At 53.3% G+C, this 17,355-nt stretch overlaps 1 protein-coding gene across 5 annotated transcripts; it reads right to left on the bottom strand.

Annotated features, from left to right (window-relative positions):
- Nucleotides 1–847: 847 nt before the first annotated feature.
- Nucleotides 848–15,883, bottom strand: ABHD6 (abhydrolase domain containing 6). 5 transcript variants are annotated; one of them, XM_027640563.1, is made up of 11 exons: nucleotides 15,790–15,879; nucleotides 14,420–14,528; nucleotides 12,415–12,484; nucleotides 10,549–10,696; nucleotides 7,086–7,242; nucleotides 6,562–6,675; nucleotides 6,196–6,328; nucleotides 4,744–4,901; nucleotides 3,894–3,948; nucleotides 3,337–3,437; nucleotides 848–2,644 (listed from the first exon to the last, which is right to left on the bottom strand). In XM_027640563.1, the coding sequence occupies exons 4-11, from the start codon at nucleotides 10,665–10,667 to the stop codon at nucleotides 2,468–2,470; spliced, it is 1,014 nt and encodes a 337-aa protein (XP_027496364.1). In that variant the 5' UTR covers nucleotides 10,668–10,696; nucleotides 12,415–12,484; nucleotides 14,420–14,528; nucleotides 15,790–15,879; the 3' UTR covers nucleotides 848–2,467. The 5 variants fall into 5 exon arrangements, with proteins under 5 accessions (XP_027496364.1, XP_027496366.1, XP_027496369.1 ...); XM_027640565.1 differs by having other exon boundaries at nucleotides 14,420–14,485; nucleotides 15,790–15,839; XM_027640568.1 differs by lacking the exon at nucleotides 14,420–14,528 and having other exon boundaries at nucleotides 15,790–15,883.
- Between the last annotated feature and the right edge of the window lie 1,472 nt (nucleotides 15,884–17,355).

Below are 17,355 nucleotides of genomic sequence, written 5' to 3'. Positions count from 1 at the left end.
CAGCAGGAAAGGAGGGTTAATGGGAACAGCAGCCAGGTGTGTTTGCAGGTGCAGGCAGCTTCCCTCCCTGCTTCTCCTCAGTGGGCTCAGCTGCTACTGTGGGGCCACCCTGGGCACAGACATGGCCAGAGCCAGAACGAACAGCAGCTGCCCTTAACTGTGCAGCTGAAGTGAGCTTCGGATCAGTAGCCAGAGCCCCCTCTCATACAGCCCCCTCTCCTCTGGGGGAGAGAAGCTCCCTCACACCCCTGCGCTGTGGTCATTAATAGGGTCACCTTGACCTGTGCATCACTGCAGCAGTGGAGCAGTGGCAGGGCAGGGGCAGGGGAATGAGGTGCCAGGAGGATGCTCCTCAGCCCTCCCTGCAGCTCCTCTGTCAAAAAAGCAGCTGCCAGGCCTTGAGAGGCCCCTGGGGAAAGGAGAAACACAAATACATTCGCCTGGATATCGATGTCAGGCTATCACTAGCACAGTGTATGAATTCAGTAAGACTTGTAATTACAGCTGAAATTGGTATTTAACACGCTTGCAAGAGTTTTAAGAGGAATCTTGGTGCTTAAAACCCAACTACCCTGCCCCTTGAGGTTTTATTTTCCTTCCTGAGCGTTTGTCACTATCTCGTCTTAATAAAAAGAAAAAAAGAAAATTGGTATTGTCTTTGAAGAGATGAGACTTGAGCCTTCCTGGTCTTCATCATCTCTCTTTCTGTTACCGAATATTCCTTGAGCCAAAACCACAGAAATGTGTGGAGGAAAGAAGCAGCAGAGCAAGGCCCCTGTGCTGTGTATCATCCCACACCACAACCCCCTTCCTCCTCAAAGGAAAAAATAGTCATGGCACTGTGGACTCCTTAAATCACTAGATTTTAATAGCCATATAAATCCTTTGCATACAGCAATCTGTGGCATGAGAAACCATATAGATACCCAACAAGTTTTTCTGGCTTTCACCACATAAAACTATCATCAATTTTTTTTTTTTTTTTTAAATCAACTCCTGTAGTAGAAACAATAACCAAGCAATTAACAGCAAATTTCTAATTTTCTAAAAGAACAATGTTTCTTCTCTTAAAAAGAGCAGAGAAGCTGGCGAGGAGTTTCAGATATATGTACAGATGGGGGTACCTCGGGAAGCCGTCGCGCAGATGGCTGTCAGCACCGCAAGCCTGCATACCCAGTCTGGGGGGGCTCAAGCAGCACCTGCTGTCAACCCCTGAGGAGGGCTGGGGGTGACCCAGGGGTGACAGCCACCTGCTGCTTTGCCTTTGAGGGCACCACGCACTGCCTTGCCCTCCAGCACCCGCTGGTCCTGCCCGTGGCCAGGACCAGTGCCCTGTCCCTGCGGTAGGCAGTGAGGGACCGCACCTGGAGAGTTGCCTGTTTCTACCTATAATTTCACTTGATCAGGAGTCATAATCATCAAAAGCACACTGTACCTTTCCACACCACTACCCAGTGCCTCGGGGGCGAGCTGACTCCATCCTCGCTGCCCAGCGAGCCCAGGAGCCCATATCCCCTGCACCCGCCACACACGCAGCCCGCTCCCACCCCTCACGCCTGTCCTGGTGACATTGGCTTTTGCAGAATTCACAGAATTCATAAAGAAAATCGTTATTTACATCAAGGTGTTCAGCAGCGCGATGTGATAGAGGAACTGAGACAAGAATTCGCCCACGGGCTTATTGCTGACTCGGGCCCAGGGACTGAATCACCCCGGGCCGTTTCCATCCCTCTGGTTCACACAGCGGTGGCAAGGCTGCCATCTGCACCCCATTTCCACTGGCTATGTTCATCCTCAGGGAGAACCATCCCTGGGCAAGGCGGGCTGTGCGCGGACGCCGCACCCTGGGCAACATTAAGGCATTACATGTACACAGGAGCTATTCAGGGATTTAGAAAAACCCACTCGGAGTGTAAACATTTTTGCACATACAGTCATTGGACTTCCACACGTGAAGTTTTCTGTTGTTTTCTGCATAAATCACGAGTTAAGGAGCTACACAGAGAGCACTCAAGCAGACGCCTGGAGCACTGGGGGGCTCTCTTACAGCACGGCAGCATGCAACACGACGGACTCTAAGGAGTAGAAATACTGTAAGTCTCAGTCCAGGATGCTCCCTCCTTCCTACACTTCATATATAGTTTAGGTAAATGTCATGGATAACTACGTGCTGGTAACCCGGGTAAGATGGGCGGCTGTGTGAGGAGCGCTGGGTGATTTCAGCTCATTTCTACTTTAAGTAGAAAAGGGAAATACTCTGCTTCCATTTCTGTATCTATGGAGGTTGCTCAATGACCCCTAGGTCACTGTGCCAGTGGTGCTATAGGTTTAGGTATCAGTGATTCTGCCTTCCTCAGGGACTTTGGCACATTGACTCCGATTTGTACAAGATCCCTGAGAACTTATCAAATCTGCAGTACTTTACAATTTAACAGACCCGGCATGGGCACTCAGCTCCCTGCCATGCTCACGCCTGCTTCTTGTTGTTGTCTATGCTGTGCAGCAGCGCCAGGAACTCCAGGATGAGGTTGGCCGTCTTGCGGGGACGCTCCACCACCACTGAGTGCCCACAGTTCTCCAGGATGTACACGTGGCAGTCCGGGATTGCATTTGCTAAAACACTGGCGCCAGAAACATCCAGGACCTGCATGGCAGGGGAAAAACAGTCAGAGCTGGGGTTTGCTGGACACCATAGAAACCCTGCTGGAGCTGCCTTTGCAAGTCCAGTTAAGATGCTGAGCAGAGATGCAGACAGAGTCCTTGTGATGCCAGCACCCTGCCTGGGGACAGGGAAAGGAGACTGCTTGGTGCCAGTCTCAGCATGCAGCAGGGAACTCTCTTGGATGTTTTTTTGGCTGTCAGCTCAGTGCAAATGGATCATTGCAAGCAAACACTTGCATCCTTGCATTTATAGAGCACTTTGCATGCCTGCAGCATGCTTTCTCCCACTTCTTCCCTCCCACTCCTGCTTCTGAAACCAACCCTACAGCTTTGTCTTGAAGCCTGCCCACAAACAGCACATCTCTTCCCAGTTGCTAGGACAACTCTCTTTGCTGACACTTTATTCCTCTTCCCAGCTTTGGTGCTGGCAACTACCCACCCACCTGCCCCCCTGCCCTCCCCAGCCCTGGCTCTGCCATTTCCCCTCTCTGGGAAGCTGACTGTCAGCTTTCTGCCCATCACCCTGCCAAGCCCCCATGCCCAAAGCCACCAGGGACAGGGACACAGTGCCAGCTCCCCACAGAGCAGTGCACAGCTTGGCAGCACAGCCCCCATGGGAGGGCACAGGCAGAGATGGAGACATGGTCCATGGGGGATGAGGAGGGGGCTGCATACCTGGTCCTGCTTTCCCCAGATGACCTGCGTCGGTGCTTTGATCTTGCTCATGTTCTCATGGAGGGAGTGCCTGGACTTTTCATCCGCGATTTCTAAAAACACTAGTGGGGCAAGAGGAGAGTCAGTCCTACATGAGATGTTTTGCCTCCCGTTCTCAAAGGGGCCCCTGTGAGCCAGTCCTGCCAGCGTTCCCTCACTGGGAAACCCATGCAATGGTGACGGGCTGTCCTTGCCCTGCCACCAAGCCCAGCTGCAGCGGGCTCCTCCACCAAACCATCTCCTCATCGGTACTGTTAACCCAGATGGGACAGTGAGGGTGAACCAGTGACTCCATCACCCGTGGGGGTGGCAGTGGGGGTGGCAGCACATTGCTAGCAGCGACCAAGGCGTGTCCCCAAATCTGTTAATGATGTCGCTCCCTCCCACCCTCAGCAAGGCAGCAGAGGGGTGCTGGGGCCAGGCAGTGTGCAGGGGACATGGGGGCAGAGGACAGCCCATCCCCACACCCTGGGGAGCCTGTTGGAAAGCCTGGTGAGGAGGTGCTGCCATGTACTTACGTTTCCGGTAAAATTCATTGTGTGGGATGCGAACGTCAACGAGGCCCTGGAGGATCTGCAGGAAGAGCAGAAGAGAGCTGCTAGAGGGGACACATGCCTCACACAGGGCTAAGCACGCTCGAGAGCACCTCAGAACAGCCCCTGACACCCCAACATGCCCTGCACAAGCCTGGCCCCAGCATGAGCTTCTTCCTAAGCATGTGGGACTGTTGAAACCACACTTAAGCAACATGTATTTCAGCAACAAGTAATTCTGTCTTCTATGATGCAGACCCAATTTCTCCCCCTGGCAAGCAGCCACCTCAGCCATGACTGCACTTTTCTTCTTTTTTGTATTCTTTTGCCAAACCCCCAAAAGAATACACTTATATTTTTTCTTACTCTCCAATCTACTCATCCCAGACTTCCTAAGGAAACCGAGCCTAATAGCCAGCCCCTTGCCAAGTTCCTCTCACCTGACAATGAGGCAATTAACATTTCCATGGCTTTTACTTAAAAAGCAGCAAACAATCCCCCTCCACTCCGGACAACAGCTGCCTTAGTTATTTAATGCTTCCTGACAGCCATATTTACTAAAAAACCCTTCTACATCCCAGCCTGCTGCCAAAACCTTCATGGCAGGAGGAATTCCAGTGGGCGCTGCCAGAGGGAGCTCAGAAAAGTAGGTTTGAAGGGAAAGTGCTGGAAAGGTGCTGGGAGTGGGGCCAGGGGTGTCTCCTCTGGGTGATGGCAGGGATGGCAGCTCCAGTTCCACACCACCTCAGCTGCCACCATGTAGGCTCAGGGGGAAGCAAACCCACTCACCACCTCCAAGCCCCCTTTCCCCACCACCACAGCATCGGCTTCTCACCTGCTGTGGCACCTTGAAGCGAACGTAGGAGCAAAGCTTCAGCATATCCGCCATCTCCTCGGGCGTTGAGGGGATTAAAGGGATCCTGTCAATGCGTTTGGACTCCTGCAGCTCCCGGAGCTGCTTAATGAACTTGCTGTCGGTGGTACTTGGCAGGCCTGGGTGAAATGAGAAGGGGGGCATGAGCTGAAACCCGGATGAGACTCCCCAACTGCCCAAGCAACAAAATATCCCTGTACTGACCTTCCTCATCCCTGCCTCTGGCTTCCTGCCTGCTCACTCATTAAAAAAAAATATAAAAAAGTGGGGAAGAAAATATCTGTTCATTCAGTAACCTCAGTATGCACCCAGAGATACCCCAACCTCCCTCCTGCTCCAGGGACCCCCAACACCATAGGCTGACACAACACAAGGTGTATCCCCTATAGACATGCAGGAATACTTCAGTAAAAGCTATAGCACCTATTTTTATGTGGTCAGCAGATGCAAACACTAATGCCTAGGCTGCCTTGCACAGCGTTGGACAGAAAATTTCAGCAGCCTCATGTGCATGCACCACTGAGGGAAAAATCCCCTGGCAACAATCCCACACAGAGGGAGCTGTGCTGCAGCCCCCACACAGAGGTTTCACATGAAGAAACAGCCGGAGAGTCAGTTGACACCTCTCCCAGAGGGGAGTAGGAACCTTGACGCCCCCAGAGCCCGGTAACTAGGTAACGTTTGCTTTGCTTCATTCCTTAGTTCTTGTTTGGAAGCTGCTTTCCTGGCGTGGGAGGGGAAGGAGCTGCTGTAACAACTAGGATGCAGCAAAGCCCTCCCCAGCAGAGAAGTTCCCTCCCCCCAGTGCCTCCTGCAGCATGTCACGCCCAGGCTCTCCTGAGCCCCCTGTCCAAAGAATGGTGGGGAGGAAGGGGATGGTGGGAATGGGGGGGATGGCAGAGTGCTGTGCAGGCACAGGGACACCTCGCTGACCTGTGCCCAGCACTGATGTGCTTTTCCCACTTACACAACCCAAAGGTGGGAGGTCAGAGCTCTCCAGCTCCCAAAGAACCAGTCCTCCAGCACACCAGGGCTTTCAGGAGGCCAGCCTGGGAAGGCTTTTCCCGTTGCAGTCTCAGTTCCCTCTCCAGAACTGAGAAGCTGCAGATATGCCATGTAAAATGCCTGCCATCCCAAGGGAAAAGGCATTTTCCTGCAGAGCAGGACTTGTCCTGTTTGCCCTAGTCTCATCTCTAACCAAGGCACAGTGGGGCAAACGCCAAACCCCTGAAAAAGAGCAGCAAGTACAAGGCTGTGATTTTCTCCCGTGCCCTGCCAGAGATTTCCAAACTGAAAATACAAATTATTTCAAAATGCTTTGCACTAAACCCCTCTTCTACCTCCAGCACTGCCCTGGGTTTTTGCACTGGCTCCTGATTGCCCTCCCTGTCTCACCTCCCCTGCCTTGCCCACCTGCAGGACAGATTAGGGTCAGGCTGCAAATGTCTTCTGGGTACTGAGCAGCATAGACGCCGGCAACATTTCCCCCCATGGAAGTGCCAACCAGATGAAAGGGCCTTCTGTTCAGCCTGATGCACTCCACGAACTGGCAGGGAGCAGAAGGAGCGTTGTTAGGGGAGAGGAAACAACAGCGTGGGGTCATTAGAGAAATTCTACTCAAAAGCTTGAGGCTGGTGGCTCTGGCTGCCTGGGAGGGGAGGGAGCGGGGCTGAACAAGGCAGGACTCACGGGACTTAGCATCCCTCACGTCCCCACCTCCGTCACGTCCCCCACGTCCCCACATTCCTCTGCAGAGGCAATGCAATGCTAGGGCTTTACCTGGTGTATTCTCTTAGCTTGCCCACTGATGGAGTAGTCGTCCAAGTCTGAGCGGGTTGTGCCCTCGTGCCCGGGCATGTCCACACACACCAAGTGCAGGTTCTTCGGCAGGAACTGCAGAAACAAGCCAGGGATGGTTATGGTGCAGGGAAACTGCTGCAAAGCCCAGGGGTGGAAAGTGGTGACCACAGGTGGGAGCAGTGGGGTTGCTCCCCTCCTAGCAGCCCCAGTTACTTGTGCACCAGAGTAAGTCAGCTCATGTACCAGGGATGACACGATGAGAAAGCACGGCCAAGACTTGCTTCCCATGGAGGCAGCAGGTGTGTACTGCTCTTCCCCTGCAGCTCTGCATGTTGTAGGGATTGAAGGGATCCAACAAGCAATGAGCATGGAGTAAGGAGGGTGTTCCTAGCACATTACCACAATCATCCCATCCCATGCATGCAACCGTTGGGTCCCCACACTGCCCCCAAAACCAGGGCCATCAATTCTCACTAAGAAGCAACGTGATAGTGGAGTCCCACCTTGACTATGGACAGCCACATGTCTTTGTGGGCTGAGAACCCATGTAGCATCAGGATGGACGGTCGGTATCCAGGTCTTCCTCTATAGGAATAGCAAAACTGATAGTCATCGTAGTTTGCATATCTAACCTGCATGCCCAAGGCTCGGCGCCAGTACCTGGAAAAGAGGAGAAAACACCAGTGAGCGAGACAAGACCAGGGCCCAGCCATGATATAAGCTAGGTGACAATCCAAACACAGCCACAGATGGCTTGCTAAGGCCAGTTAGGTTGGGGTCATGCTGGTGCCATCATGGGACTACTGGGATTAATCCTGAATATCTGGTCCCTGGACGAGATCCTGTGCATACATGCAATCCCTTACAGGTGTAGTACTAGTGGCTGGCTATTCATGGATGCACTGCAAGTGGCTTGTGGGGACACTTTGCTTGTAAAGAATTTTTAAAAAGGCCTTAACTCACTCATTTGGCAATGGAAATGGGCTAAAATGACAATCGTAAAACTGAAAACACCCAAAGATTGGTCTGAGGAGAGAGACTCCAGGGAGGGGCAGCACATACAGCGAGGCAGCGCGCAGGGTGGGCAGGCCAAGGGAGGCAGTTCTTCCAGGTTGGTAAAGTGGATCTGTCACAGAGTTATTTGGACACAGTCATGCATCAATGGGAGAACATCAGCCCACAGACAAGCACACCAGCCAAAATAACCATGTCACCTGGGAGCACCAGCCAGGGAGAACCTGGTTCCTATGGACCAGCTACATAACCCTTAGAAATGTATTTATATACACACAAAGGACCAGAGGGGACCATCCTTTTACAGGGTCTAGCACCCTAGGAGATACCAGGCTGCCCCAGGGCTGTTCCTCTGAAAGCAGAGGCAGACAGCTCCTGCCAGCACACTCTTGCAACTCAGAGGATGCAGTGAAACTGCCAGCCAGAAAGACCTGGACAGAGATTATCGGTGACACTTTGGACACATGATGTGTACGTGCGGCCCAAGACAGAGAGCAGGCTCTCTTTCTCTGCATTTCCCCTGTGCTCAAACAGAACCTTTGTCAGGACAACTATTGGGCTACTCCTGATGGCCAAGACACTGGAAAATATATGTTGTACCAGAATTTATTTAAGACACAAGCACAAGGTCACCAACGCTTCTGGACTGTCCTACCTCTCAGCCCACTCAAAGCTTATGCATAGTGAAATCCTCTTTTAGCATAATCCCTTTCTCGAGGGAGCTAGTAGGACTTAAGCAGCATCTTGGCTCAGTGCTGGTCCTACAAGGAGAGGTGAATTTCTCCCTAATAAGTGTCTTAAGAGTCCTTGCCTCAAAAGCACTGGCGTGAACTACCGATGGGCAAGATGATAACATTTTTAGCAACTGATCCTAATGGATCAATTCAGCAGAAGGCAAAATAATCTGTGCAAAGCTGAACTGATCCCCCAACAAGGTGTTAACTCGCTTAGTGGCAGTGGCTAAACTGATTAACCCCTGTCACAGTGCAGGCAGAGCGGCTCCAGGCCGGGTCAGTGGGGCAGCCCTGGACATCATGCCAGGGAAGGAGGCGCATTAGCAGCAGGGAAAGCAGTGAGACCAGGGGTGAGGGGGACCCAGCCTGACCCTTGACTGCTCCAGCTGAGGACACTGCAGACCAACAGCGAGGAGGAGGAGGGGACAGGGAACTGTGGGAGAAGGGAAGAGCATCCCCTGGGACCTTCCAGGGATCTCCCAGGAGCAGCGCCGCAGGGCTGGAGCTGCATGGGGCTGGAAGGGGAGGGCAGTATGGCATGCTGCCTGCCCCTCTCCTGCCTCTGCTGATGGGGAAAATCAACGATTTCACTCAAAAAAAAAGCCAACTCAGAGGGAAGCCAATAAGAAAGGAAGAGTAAAGAGCAAATCCACCCTTCTTGCCCACTGTCCCTAACAAAAGAGGTGCTCATGACACACAGGGCATTGCAGTTACTCCTGCAAGATGCCCATACTGCCAGAAGTGCTGGGAGAGAGAGAGATGGGGGCACTATACCCTTCAAAAGAAGACAGCCCTTCTGATCCCTGCTCACACACTCCCTCCTTCAGCCAAACACAGACTAACTTGCCCACAGTGCATTTTCACCTGGTTCCTGATCTGTAACCAAAAAAGAACAAAAGCAGCAGAGGATTCTCTACCTCCCTCTCACGCCGGCTCCTCCAAGCTCCCAGCATCAGTCCCTGCACCTCCTTTGCCCTGTCCTGCCACTCCTGCTTGTGGCCATAGAAGGCTTTGCCCTGACCACAGGGCAGGTCTGCTGCAGCAGTTTCTCCAGCGATCTTCCTTGGAATCTCAGCCCATCAGGGTCCAGCAGCTGCTCATATATCCAAAGAGAAAAACCACTTTGACTGCCAAACCTGATACCACTTGGACATCTGTGACACAGAAGGCTGTCACACCACCTGCTCTCCTTTGCAGAGCAACAATCCCATTCCTGGTGTTTTCATTCCATGCCCTCTCCTCTCTCAGCCTCAGATGCTGTGAATAAAAGCCTGCTAATTAAAATGCCATTAGAAACAGGCTTCATCCGAGTGCTGCGGTGGGCAAACATCTTCCTTTCACGGGAGGTCACTTGGATTTGGGAACACCTCATGAGCTGAACTGCAGAAGCCACCATCTGCCAGCAGCACATGAGGACAGCCTGATGCGCTGCCTGCTCTGCCTATTCTGCTCACTCTGCCTGCTGCTGCCTGCTCCATGCTGGGTGATGAGACTCTGCCTTGACTTCTGAAGGGAGTTATTCCAGCTTTTCCCTGCAACAAACCTAGAGAGGAAAGCTGCCAGAGTGCTTATCACTGATTTCCAGGGACAAAGGAGGACTGAAGGATGTAATGCCTGCCTTCTGGTAATCAGAAAGGATAAGATGCAAGGGTGTAAGGAAAAGCATCATCCCACCTTCTCTGATGCTCCATTCCAGAAGAAGAGGAGAGGATCAGAAAAGCCTTGTCTGTAACTACTTATGAGAGAAAAGCCCTTGCCTACGGAGCAGGGAGGGAGCATGTGAGCACAGGGACACCCACGCCGTGGCCACACTGATGAGGTGGGAGGTCACCAGACTGCCAGAGCTGCCAGGCTGGGGCACAGGCAACAATGGCTGTGCTTTTTTCAGCCACAGTCCTGTCCTTAGAGGAAACAACCCAGAAAGGTTTGGAGAGATCCTGCATGCTAGCACTGCAGTGGCAGCCTGGCCAAGAGCCCCTTGACACAGTCCAGCCAAAGCCCTAGGACATGAAGGGCCAGAGCAGCCCTGTCAGACGTAAGCCTCAGCAGCAAAAATGCAATAAGAAAACGTCATTTTCTTCTTACAGAGATGCTTAAAGCTACACACAGCAACATCCACCTCCATGCACACCACTGTGCATGGGTGTGGGGCCCTACTGGGAACAGGAGCCATTCCACCCCTGTGCCACACGGAGAGCAGCCGGGCTCAGGAACTCACCAGTAGTAGATGCGGATAAGTGCTGAGGGCCACAGGAGGAACGAGGCCACAAAGGCCAGGATGGGGATAGCCAGGGTGCCACCGGCGATGACAAACATGTTCAGCACATCCAGGTCCATGCTGCTCTTCACCACCCAGCCTCACCTGCCTGCGTTTAGGGAAGGATCAGAGGTTAACCCCCAGAAACGATGACAGGTCAATGCTAAATGAGAACTCTGCTGCCAGGGGAAGAGGAAAGCGGCTCTGCAAGAGGCAGAGGATACTGCTTAGGAGCACAGCAAAGTCTTCTTAAGTTTTAAAACCCAATTATTTCTTCTGGCTCTTTAATGGATCTAATTATTGCAATGTTATCCTCTCAGGAGAGCACATCTCGAAAGGGCAATGAGCCTCCTAACAGGCATGGAACATGTCGAAGGTGACAGGTAACAATATGGCCCTTGGGACACTTTGCAGACACAGGAAGCACAGCCCTCCGATGGGTGCAGGCAGCCTTTCCCCCCACCATGAGTGCAGGCAGCCTTTTCCCCCTGATGGGTGCAGGCAGGGCTGGCTTAAGGCAGGCTCCACATTTTTTTTGGAGACAGGCGTCCAGCTCCTTCTCCACTCCCCCTGCCCAATCCCAAATCCCCAGCACACAACCACTGACCTAGAATTGATGGGTTGAGCCCAGCTCTCCTTATCGCTCTGCACAGACACCAACTAATCAAGGAAGCAGAGCCTATTAATGTTCTCGGAAACTGAAGGAAACTACTTGGCAGGGCACTCTTTGGTGACCAACCCTTATCTGAGACAAATTTATCCCCATCCCCACCCCCACATCCTCGCTTCTGCCCCACATTCTGCACTTCATGTGGATTACAGATGCCTATCCCAGCTCCTCAGCATCCTTCAGACAAATATCAGGGACAGCAGGCAGAGGACACTGGGTACAAGGACGAGCTCCCACACGATGCCATGCTTGTCCCTGAACTCTCCCCACCGCAGGCAGCTGGGATATATTTTTCTCATTAAGAGATTAAACGCTGCCACACACTCATCTCCTCTGATTCCCCCTGCTAAGCAACTCATGGCTCGCTCTTTCCTCGGTACTTCTGTACCACATTGATAAAACAAAACATCCTCAACGCCTGCTTTCCCACCCCCCCCCCCCCCCCCCCCCCCATCACCACTCCCACGTTTCTCCCTGCCAGGACAGGCAGATTTATCCTTGCTTCCTGCAAAACTCCCGGTGGTATGTGGCATGTTATGTCATGAAACAGGAAGAGAACCACCACAGTCACAGCCTCCCACCCCCAGACACCGTCACACTGGACCTCATCGAACCCCCACGTTCCACTCGACCAAGAGAAACGGGTTACAGAACCTCTGAAGCATCAGCCAGATTTGCCCTCTTCCCCCAGGGAAAATAGGAATAACTGAAATTCGAGGAAGACTGTAAATATTTCCACACCAGTCACTTCCTTAACAAAGCTAAACCTCACTTCCGTCTTCAAACCACAACAACACGCCGTTATTCGTTTAATTAACATTTTGAAAAAAGATCCTTGATCTCAGCACGGCTTATTCATAAATAAACACACCGTGAAACCGATAAACTTGTCCGTGGGAGCAGGGCTGCCGGGGAGCCCACTCCTGAGCGCTCGCTGCCTTTCGCTACATCACTAAAACAGGGCAGAAATTAAGCACAGAAAATCGCCATTGTTCCCAGTGGTGACCCGTAACGAGAGAATGCTGCAGGCAGGAAAAGCGGGGGCGGTGGGAATCCCTGTGCTCCCTGGCGCGGGGTCGCCACCTCTGCCTCCACCTCCACCACCGCTTTTAGAAAGCAACACAAGAAGCCGACAACCTTTAAAAAGCCCGGCTTACCTTGCAGAGTTCCCCTCCTCCTCTCGGCACAAGTCCTGCTCGCTGTGGGCAGCGGCAGTGTCTGAACAAACTGTCAGAAGAGGGAAAAAAACAAGGTCAAAATCGCAGTCCTGCTTTTTCTCCGCCCTTCAGGCTCGGCAGCCCGGCGAGTTCGGGGTATTTAAGTCGCCGGCTTCCCTTCAAGACGCCTCATATTCACCTTCTGACTAACCTTTCCCCCATTTATGTAATGGTGGATACAATAAAGCCAGTCGAGTGCACTTGTGCCAAGCAGGAGCAAAGTGCAGGCGGCCATCGGGGAGGAAGCGGGGCCGGGGCGGTGCGGCGGGGAGGGCCAGGGCTGCGCGGACCCGGCGGCGTGGGCTCATGGTCGCCCTTCAGGTGATTACTGCTATTAGAACAAAGCCCGCTAAGCAGCTTCTCTTCCCCTTCCTCTTCGTCTTAGAGGTACTTTTCCAAGCACCCTCCGTGCCCCCCCCTTCCCTGAGTGAGACTGGCTGAAGCGCGGCGCAGCCGCAGGAAATTACTGGAGAGGCAGGAAAAATGCTGACCTGAACTAGCAGGCAGATTTTGGCCCTGCACATTCACGCTGGAGGATCAGTGGGAGCACCGGAGCCACCCAGCACGGGAGCCAGAAAACCCCTGAGAGACGCCCCCCTTCCCGCCCTTGCCATGGCCACAGGGCCAGGGGCATCCCGAGGGGCTCCCGTCCCCACCGAGCCGGAGCATTTCGGCAGGGCCACGCCAGACACCGCTCTCCACGTGAGCCCCGACGCCCAATGCCGGCCCCGCGCACCCAGCGAGCCCCGCTCGGGGCCCCTGCTGGCCACGGGTGCCCGGGGGCGAGGATGCTGCTGAGCCTCCTTCCGCGTGGGCAGAGCATCGCCACTGATCTCCATGGCTACCTCCGATGGAGGCAGCGGGAACGAAAATGCCAGCAGGCCCAGCTATGCACTCAGGGGCAGCCACACCATCACCACAGCCCCTAGCAACCCCAGCCCCATAAAGCCACCTCTGCACCCAGCAGTGCTGCAGGGACACCGGCTTCCCAATGCCTCGTGACAGCACCCACAGTGCCAGCCCCCTGCAATGGTGCCGTGCCCAGGGGATGATCACCGTTCGTGCTGCACCGGTCCTTTGCTACCAGCTAGAGACACTGTGGACTTAAAAATAAAGGCGAGCTCCCTGGTAACAGCTGGAAGTCTTCAGATCACAGCTCATCCATCACCTTGAGGTGCCCTGTGACCAAGAGTCACAGCAAGTGGCCTCGAGTGTTGCTACTGCTTCTCAGAAGGATCTCCACGTATTTCATAAATTAATTTGCAAACATCAATTAGGCAACTCTGATAAGTGACATATGATCATGGCAGTAATAGATCACCTGGTGATAATGTCAAGTGTGTTGTGCACCTGGCAGGGCACAGGATGCCAAACCAGGAGCACTGGTTCCCACACTGGCAGCTGAATGACAGTCACTAACCTCTGCAGCCTTCAGTCTGGGAGGACTCCCCAAAAAAGGCACCCCAGGTAATGGGATGGTCCTGGGACAGATGCTCTACATCTCCACTTACTTCCTACCCTGTGCCAAATTCAAACAGGAGCCTCATCACCTTCAAACAGAGGGGCCAGGCAGGAGGGGGCTGTGGGTCGCATGTTGTCGACAGTCCCCAGGGCCATGGGACAAAAGTATTTTTTCTCTTTCGAGCTCAGTGGCTCATACCAGGGAGGCTGGAGAAGACCCAATAGTGCAGCTCAGGTGTATCTATTGATTTTTTCCAAGCCCCACATAGGATGCAGAAGCAGCAGCAGCAGCACAAAAACCATCCCAAGGCGGAGGTGCTGGGTTGGAAGAGGAGAGTGGCAGCCCTGAGCAAGGCCAGGGAGGGATTTCACAACACAGGAATGACACATGTGCCCTCACTGACCAGACATGCCAACATTCAAGCACAAAGGTTGTCTTGGGCTGTGCTCATTGGGACTGCCCCGCACCCAGGGTTTTACTTACCCCACCTGCACCCAGAGCAGTCTGTGTCTGATCGACAACAGAGTTAAATCGCCGAATAGCTGAAATCTAAGCAGCACATTTAGGTATATGTTAATTTTTCTTTTAAGATCTGAAAAGGAAAAAATATCAACCAATTGTAAGATCCCACTGCAGAAACAGGGAGCTTTGAGGGACCTCAGTGGCTGAGGCCCCCAGAAACCTCGACTCACACCACTAACCATGTAAGAAGAAAAACCCAAAACATGCAAGTGACGCTTTTCCCTTGGAAACTGCCTTACCCTTGGCATCCTCAGCAGCCAGAAATTCATATTGACCATAAATGATGACATAACTAATATTACGATTCCCCAGTGGTGTAGTTTGCTGGGTGATCCTTTAGATGCCAATCACAGTGAAGTTGTAGTTTAATATCTATTAGTGAAGGATCTCTGTCTGTCAGCCAGACAGCTCTCAATCTTAATCCAGCCTCCGGAGAGAGCCGAGAGTAGGAAATGCGCCCTTTCACCTTCATTTATTTATAGATGGCAGAAATGAGGTCATTATTTCTGCAGCACCATTTCACAAAACATGCATCTCTGATCCATTTGTATCTGTGCAACATGGCTCAAACATGAGCTGGAAAGTCCGGGCTGACCCCCGACTCTGCTGCTTCACCACAGGCTGGGAACATGCAGGGACGAGCTCTCAGTGTCACTGCCAGCCAGCCTGGGGACAAGGTGGATGAAAAGCACGACCGAAGCAGGCTGTGCTGCCAGCCAGCTGCTGTTTTCGAAATTCATAACGTGCCCATCCTTCTTCCGGACCCCGTCGCCATCCTCATCCTGCCGCACACGCACGCAGCGGAGCATGCACGGCACATCCGATGTCACGAGTGCGCCCGGACTCAGCCCTCTCCTGGCGAAGAGGGGGTAGGAAAGAGTTGTGGAGGGATGGGGTAGGGGTATCCGAGGGCCACATCCAGGGGCCCTTCTCACAGCACAAAGTTCCTCCCCCCCTCACAAAGCATCCTCCTCCAGCCAAATGACAGCATCCTCCAAACAGCAGCAGCCGAGACCACAGAATCGTATAGTATCATAGAACGGTTTGGGTTGGAAGGGGCCTTAAAGATCATCTTGTTCCAACCCCCGTGCCATCAGATGATTAATTGTTGGGGAGGGGGAGAATTTAAAGACAAATTAATTAAATCTTTAAATATATACATTTGAAATTATTCCTTGCATTTTGGCTTTGCTCCCGCTCTCCAGCCCACCGCCAGCGATGCCAGGGTTGGGAGCGGGGAGACCCGCACGCCGGAACGGGTGCCCCCTCGGTCGCCCCCCGGTTCTGTCATTGCTACTGTCAGCCCCGCATCCCGCCCCCCCGCCTCTCACCGTGCCGTGCCGAGCCGAGCCGAGCCGTAATGGCAGCGCCGAGCGGTGAAACGCGGCGGCTCCGCTGCGCCCTCCCCCCGCGCCGGTGCGGCTCCGCGGGGCGCAGCGAGAGGCGGGGATGCGGCTCCGCGGGGCGGGATGCCGAGGGGGGATAGGCGGGATACAGCCGGGGTGAAAGGGGCATGAAATAGGGGGGAAAGGGAGGGCTACAACGCGGCGCAAGGGGGGGATGCAATAGGGCGGCTTTGGGGCTACGACGGGGGTACTCAAAGGCTGAAAGGTGGCTACAGTGGGGGCGTGTAAAGGGACGTCAATGGAAGCTCAAGGAAGGATGAAATAGGACCGTAGTGGGGGTACAAGTGGGGAATGTAATGGGACTTCCATGAGGGTACAAGGAGGATTGCCACAGGGATGGAAGGGAGGCTGCAATGGGGGGCTGCAGATGGGGTATAATAGGGGTGAACACGGGCTACGAGGTGGCTACAGCGGGGGGGGGTGTGAAGGGACGGCAGTGGAGGTGCAAGGGGAGGGTGCAGTGAAGCTGCAGAAGGAGCACAAGGGGAGAAGTAATGAGGCTTCCATGGGAGGGAACAGGGGTGGAAAGGGGGGCGCAGTGAGGGGATGCAGTGGAGCTGTAATGGGAGATGTGACAGGAATTCAGTGGGGTGGCAGGGGGGATGCAACTGGACTGCAGTGGGAATGCATGTGGTACATAACTGGGATGCAAGGTGGGATATAAAATAGGGGTATAAGAGGGATGGAAGAGGGGCTACAATGAGGTGCAAAGGGGGGGATACAGAGTGGCAACAGAGAGATGTGATGGGACTTCAATGGGGGTGCAAGGGAGGGCTGTAGTTGGTTTAGGGTGTGCAGGGGGTACAGTGGGATATGCAGTTACAACAGGGATACAACAAGGATGTATGGGGGTATGCAAGGGACACACAGCAGGGATTCAAGGAAGATCCAATGAGATTACAGAAGTTATACAATGGAGTTGCCATGGAGATGCAACAGGGATAAAAAAGGGAATTTGATAATGGCAGCAACAGGGTTACAACAAGAAGATACAAGGGCGGATACAACAGGGGTTACAACAGGGAGATAAAGGGGATGCAATAGGACTGCCAGGGAGATATGAAGGGGAATGCAGTGCTGCACCCCACAGAGAGACCTCACAGTCCCCTTGCACAAGGCCTGGGAGCAAACACGAGAATGGGGAACAGCTGCCCCCTTCCCAGGTCCTGGTGTGGGCTGTGATCAGAGAGCACGGAGATCTGCCCTGTTTCCTGTGGAAAGGACACAAAGGTTAAAATCAGAGCATCCCACTGATAAAAGTCCTATTTCCCGTATAAGAGTAAGTCTGCCATTTAGGTTACAAGCCTGTTACCTGCTCTCTCTTCCCAACAGATGACACTGCTTGCTCTCAGGAGCTGCATTTCAACCTGCATTTAAAATCTACTCTGTTTTTTTCTTAAAACTGCCACCCGAATCCTTTTGCTATAAGCAATTTACATTCATTCCCCTTGGGTCATATATCAGGCTGGTGCATACCTTTAGGATATGCCA

Source organism: Corapipo altera, unplaced genomic scaffold, assembly GCF_003945725.1.
Source record: "Corapipo altera isolate COAL_440 unplaced genomic scaffold, ASM394572v1 55, whole genome shotgun sequence".
NCBI lineage: Eukaryota > Metazoa > Chordata > Aves > Passeriformes > Pipridae > Corapipo > Corapipo altera.
This window is presented reverse-complemented; position numbering and strand designations above follow the sequence as displayed.

Bases quoted from the DNA above. Each gene is read 5' to 3' on its own strand.
- ABHD6 (XM_027640568.1), bottom strand. From the start codon at position 10,667: ATGGACCTGGATGTGCTGAACATGTTTGTCATCGCCGGTGGCACCCTG. The intron at 6,676-7,085 runs GTGGGACTCCAC...TTGTTTCTGCAG, and splicing joins TGTGGCTGTCCATAGTCAAG to TTCCTGCCGAAGAACCTGCA. The intron at 4,902-6,195 runs GTGGGCAAGGCA...CATTTCACCCAG, and splicing joins GACCCTAATCTGTCCTGCAG to GCCTGCCAAGTACCACCGAC.